Genomic DNA, 6,115 nt, shown 5'->3' with positions numbered 1-6,115 from the left:
TCTTGTAATTGTGAAAAACATCTTTTAATTATGCTATAGCTTTTTTGTATTTGAAATATGGCTCACTTAATTAGGAGACAGCTCTACTCTAATTCTAAAAAAAAAAAAAAAATGATTTTGTAGTTCTGAAATTTTTCTTTGGATAAGATTTAGAACTCCTAATCAAGAGACCAGTTTCTCTAATCACTGCTAATTATGTGTTGTGGGCCTCTTCTGTGAAATAAATACAGGTCAAGCACATCAAAAATAAATGAAAATTCATAATCACAAGCTAAAGTCTGCTTTTTAAATTTGTTTTTGCCAAATGCAATGTGCTTCCAGACACCACATCAAGACTACTGCTTTGGAAACTTTCCTAGGTACATTTTCTACTGTGTGGATTTCTTTTAGTGTTTGTATAGAAGTAAATACCATGGCATCATGATAGCAGCACAGGGCCTGTGTCTGGACCAATACCGAGGACAGTTAAAGGGGTTATTCAATGGGATGTGGAATGGTGAATGGTTTGGTTATCCCTCTGATAGAGGTGGTGTTCCCTCCACAATCCACATACTGGTACATCTCCTGAGACACCTGCTCTGCATGGCCGAAGTACACGGTGGTGACGGTCAGTCTACAAAGTGCGGAGAGGAACATGGTGAGTGGACAACACTACACACCACACACAGTAAACTGAAATGTTTAGATTAAGATTAAAATAAATGACAGGGTCAACACAACTTACTGCATCATGATGACAATGGTGTGAACCTTGATGGTTTGCAGAGTGCAGTAGTCACTAGAAAATAAAACAAGTGTTAGTAATTGGTGCCATGTGAACCAATTAGACATTTACTGGCGACGTTTTCAAGCATGCTGAACTTAACCTGTAAGCTCCACTGACCTCTGGGTGGGTCTTTCAAAGTAGATTTAGAACAACACACGTCATACTGTCATATTCAATGCAAGGGTCTGCCATGCCATATCATTAACAATAGGGCTGCCCTGTAAAAGTTGATGACTTGATGCCTCTGCATTTTCTTAGTCAAATTATCGCATTTTTGTACACAGAGCAGTGCACGTAGCACTAAGCAACAGCATGTCAGGGCTGTAAACTTTACAAACCAAATCTTGTTTCTAACTTGACAGATGCAGAGATGACTGATGGAAACGGAGAGCAGTACTTTGCCAGGCAGCACAAGCCAAGGGTGGGGTGGCTGTGGCTCACGAGGTAGGGCAAGTCGTCTTCTGACCAGCAAGTTGGTGGTTCAACTCCCGGTCTCCCTGCATGCCTAAGTGCTTTCAATCTGCCCAGTTGTGGGTGTGTCTCCTCTAAAAAGACAAGGAAAAATACAGTTGAAAAGCAAAGCAAAGCAAAGCAGGGCAGTCCACGTCAACTCGTGAGGTTATGCCAGGTGATAGCTCAGAGAAACAAGGGGTGTATCGCTCACTGGGATCTAACAGTGGAAACAGCACTCACAATGGTGAATATTCTTTTAGAAAAATCCTGTATCCAAATTATGCAAAGGATCAGCACCAAAATCTAATCAACTGTTCCATGGGACATATCATACCTCTCCAAAGAAATGTCATCAACTTTGAGTTACTGTTAGCAAACAAACCAACAGACGCCGCGGCAAAAGCATAACCCTCGCCCTTGGCGGAGGTAATAAATAATCAATAGAAAGCCTCAAAAAGAATCTCCTCGGTTTTCTGTTAAGTAACATTAACACATCTAACTCAGATTCTCTAATCATTTTTGGTGAAGATGTTCATGTAAGCAGGTTAACCTTTGAAAATCTTTGACAGATGTGTATAACTGGATCGATGCTTGTGTGTAAACAGCCTTCCATGCTTTGCTTCACTATACACAGCACTTACTATATGTAGCTCAGCTCATCTGCGATGATGGTGGAAACCATATAATCCATCTGGAAACAGAAGAGGACAATAAAGAGTCAGGGCTGCACCCACACAGAGACATGGTTAACTGGTGAACAGACAATGAGCTATACCTGTTTCATGTCCAGAGGACTGATGGCAGTGATGTTACTGATGCAAGATTTACCGATTACAATCCTGGCAAACAGCACTTGGGCTGTGATGTTGGCCACTTCCACTGAGTAGTAGTTGTTGTTGGTGATGTTTAGAGTGTTCTGCAAGGACAGACAGCATTAGAGGAGTAAGGACAAACCACATCTCAGGTTGAATCCCTTCACATATTCAAAAATGCACTGAAACCCAGACACCCACGTCCCCATCAATTTGTCTATGGAGACGGGCAAACATCTATAGTTGCACTGAACACTATAAAGTGGAACCAGGACCAAGTGATGGAATATATAAAGTGCCCATGGCATGCTCACTTCCAGCCATCCTACCCCTAGATTAGATTTGCACCCCTCATAACTCCAAATAATCTGTAATTATTTCAGAACGATTAAACCAGAGAAACCTCCTCCTAAAAAAGAGAGGATAGTTGGTGAACGTGCACACCTCCTGTTGCCAGTGTTGTCAAAAGTGGAGAGCGCAAGGAAGCGTGACGGCATTAATTAATTTGAATTTCTCCTCCATAGACAGGTAAACAGCGGTATATGTCCCGATAAAAAGATGTGTAACACTGTAAACAAAGCGGGTAATCGAAAAACCCCATATTTTAACTGGCATAAGGCAGACATAGTAACTTCTATGTTAAAACCAGAATGTATAAAAATAATCTTTAATAAAATCTGAGAATGTGCACTAATTCATAGAAATTACAGCAGTGTTGTATAAGAAGTGCTGAATAGGACAGCACTCAGCAACTAGCCTTTCCTCTAGTTTTGCCATCACTCTCAGGAACGGTTGCTGCTGTTTATGAACACGAGGACCAAAGTTTTGCCACATAAAGTCACAGACGCCATTATGAGACTGACAAATCAGAATGAAAAGGTCCATCCATCCATTATCTATACCACTTATGCTGACGAGGGTTGCAGGGCATCCCAAGAGAAGAGAGCCACCATCTGGTAATGTCTATGAATCATGCACTTCACACAGTCACTGCATGTAAACGATATGCAAGAAAGTACTAAAGATTATTACTTTCATTTACACAACACTGCTGCCCCACAAAACATTATAGTGCCCTGAATGGGGGACTATGCATAAACACTGCTGTGATTTCTACTTGGAAAAGCCAAAAGGTATAAAAAGACCCTTTAATAAACCACAGGCAATTTTAAAAAAAACAAATCTGAAATTATGAAGTACAGAAGCAAATGGATAAATGGCTGATCTTTGTTCTGAACATTATGGAGCCCGCTGTACATTTTAAATTGTTTAGTTCTATTAAGAATTAACTCACACAGGATGTCAGTGACTCATTTGTTATTGTATTTACAGGTACATTTTGTAATCTTTCCATTAACTGCCTAGCCTTATTGAGCCCTTACTGTAGCTATTAAAACCAATTGTCTATTTAAGGATCATCAGCGAACTGACTGGGCTCACAGTACACATTTCATTGTACCTACAATCAGCACCTACAGACAAGCTTCTTTCTGAGGTTACTAAAACAGTAAAATGCAATGTAATATAGTAGCATCTGTATGACTCCACTATATTGGCAAGAGTTACAAATATTGTGGATCGGAAGTCACTCCATACTCTTTACTGTTCTATGTTTGTACCTTATTTGGACTACTGTGTTGAGTGTTGGGGAAATACATACAAAAGCGCATTATGCTCATTATTTAAACTACAGAAAAGGGCCATTAGAATTGTTCATGGACTTGGTTATAGGGATCATACGAATTCATCATTTGCACATTCAGGATTTTTAAAATTTTTTAGTAAAATACAAATCTGCTGTATTTATGTATAAAGTCAGATATAATTTGGTGCCAAGTGGTATTCGGGGTCTGTTTGGTGATCGAGAGGGTGGTTATGGATTGAGGGGCCACTTAAATTTAAAAACTCAGGCCATACGTACAACTAGGAAAAGTTTTTGTATATCTGTGAGTGGTGTAAAATTATGGAATAGATTGGGTGATGATTTAAAACAATGTACAAGTGTAAAACAATTTAAGAATAAATATAAAAAGGCCTGCATAGCTGGGTATTGGATACAGGAAGTGTAATGATCTTATTAAGATATTATCGGTGTATTTATGGGTGGGATATGAATAATTTATTGTTTATCATTTGTTTGTTAATTATGTAATTGTGATTTGTGATTAGAAGGAATGTAGTAATTTGGTGGTTGCGGGAACTTAACCAGTGTAGTTGTTTAGTTAAATATTTGGGTTGTGTCAACCATAGTTTGGATCACTAGGGGTAGAACTAGATAAGTATTACTTCTTTCTACTCCCTTGAAATAAATAAATAAATAAATAAATAAATAAATAATTCAGAGTGAAGTACTGTACTTTTATTCCACATGACAGTTACATGCCAACTAGAAATACTAATTACTCAAAAACTTTTACTTTTGTATTTAAAACACAGAGCTCAGAAAATGTGACACTGTTATAAACTACACAGCAATATATACATGTGCATCTGAACTGAGAATTTAATGAAAAGAATGGCGAAGAATGGCGTTAATATATTTTTTTGGTGTAAGTAAATTTTAATGTACAAATGCCAAATATTTGATGGATCCAGCTTCTCAAAAATGACGACCTTTCCAACTCTGGACCGGACTACTTGTCAGACAAAACAAGTAGTGTGAAAGTGTCACTTTATTTTTGATACTTCACTACTTCTCATACTTTAAGGACATTTTTCATTTTCAGTGAGGGACTTCTAACTGTAATGGAGTATTTGGTAGCAAGTAATAGATCTGAGTATTCTTCAACCACTGGTTACTAATCCTTTGCTCACAAGAGGGCAGCAAAGCTTCAGCACTGGAGATGATGTTTCTAAACAGGGAGGGTTATTTCAGGCTGTGGAGTGGAAGCTTACCGTGATGTTGAGACAGACGCTACGCCCTTCCTGGTTGTAGCTGACAAAAACAGATTTAACTCCAACATAGGACACATCGATGAAGCGAGGCAAGAGGAAGAAGACAGCCAGACTGGACAGTAACAGGCAGACTGCCACTGACACTGTGACATCCAACTTCCTGAAGAAGACAGACAAATGCAATGAAGTTTTTTTTACCCTTGTGTGGGGTTTTATCTGACATAATGCATAAAAGCGGAACAGCTGACCATACTACACATTTGTCTTTGCCATTTTATTTGCAATTTTTAACATATCTGCTCTATCAAAATAAGGAAAATATATTCTTATTAATTTCATGTAGCAAGGATCAGCCATAATAGGCAGCCCCGACTTGCAGCGAGTGAGATGAAGATTCTAAAACTACTGATCATGTGTATGTGATATCCATTACTGAACTGTGACTGTCTTCTGTGGGCCCTCTTGTGCCTCGCTACTGCACCGCACTAACCATATAAGTTAACCATGTACCTTTGGTTAAATGACCTAAGCCCCACTGTCAGATGTCGGAGGTCAGTACAGCAGGTTGGCCAATAAATGTAGGGATGATCTTTGACCCCTGGCTTGTCCTGTTCACATGTTGAGAATTGTCTTTAAGCAAGACGACTCCAGATGAGCAAGAGCAGTTCCTTTATTTTAATTGTTTCAGTTTTCAATTGAAAAGTGTAATGCAAGTACAGTTCTTAATATATGCTGCACTTTTTTAGTTTTACTAGGTAATGGGTTGTGTTTGTACTTCTGCTTCCCATAGCAAGCAAGCAAGCAAAGTTTATTTATATAGCACCTTTCTAAACCTGCGTTACAAGGTGCTTTCCAGTAAAACATAAACAAATAATAATAATAATAAAGATACCTAAGACCAGATAAAACACATCTATACAGTAAAATAACAAGAAAAATACATAGTCAAAACAAATACATCAATCAATAAAATTGTCGAAGGCCCGTGAATACAAATGCGTTTTAAGAAGTGATTTAAAAACAGACAGGTTCGGAGCTGATCTAATCTCCCATGGCAGACCATTCCACAGTATAGGAGCCCGAACTGAAAAAGCTCGGTCTCCCCAATGTTTCCGTCTGGACTTCGGCACTTCCAGGAACAACTGGTTCGAAGACCTTAGTGTCCTTTCTGGAGTATAAAAGCGCACAA

The 6,115-nt window shown here is 38.7% G+C and overlaps 1 protein-coding gene across 1 annotated transcript in view; it reads right to left on the bottom strand.

The window, feature by feature from the left end:
- Positions 1-211: 211 nt before the first annotated feature.
- LOC109952035 (transmembrane protein 106B-like) overlaps positions 212-6,115 on the bottom strand; it is an 11,873-nt gene continuing 5,969 nt past the window's right edge. The window contains exons 4-8 of the mRNA XM_020586872.1: positions 4,927-5,086; positions 1,995-2,135; positions 1,861-1,910; positions 725-778; positions 212-613 (exon numbers count right to left, since the gene is read on the bottom strand). Of these exons, the coding sequence (XP_020442528.1) occupies positions 475-613; positions 725-778; positions 1,861-1,910; positions 1,995-2,135; positions 4,927-5,086 (544 nt within the window). The 3' untranslated portion in view covers positions 212-474. The remainder of the gene's footprint in view (positions 614-724; positions 779-1,860; positions 1,911-1,994; positions 2,136-4,926; positions 5,087-6,115) is intronic.

The sequence above is a fragment of the Monopterus albus genome, unplaced genomic scaffold (genome assembly GCF_001952655.1).
Source record: "Monopterus albus unplaced genomic scaffold, M_albus_1.0 scaffold427.1, whole genome shotgun sequence".
NCBI classification, from domain to species: Eukaryota; Metazoa; Chordata; class Actinopteri; order Synbranchiformes; family Synbranchidae; genus Monopterus; species Monopterus albus.
This window is presented reverse-complemented; position numbering and strand designations above follow the sequence as displayed.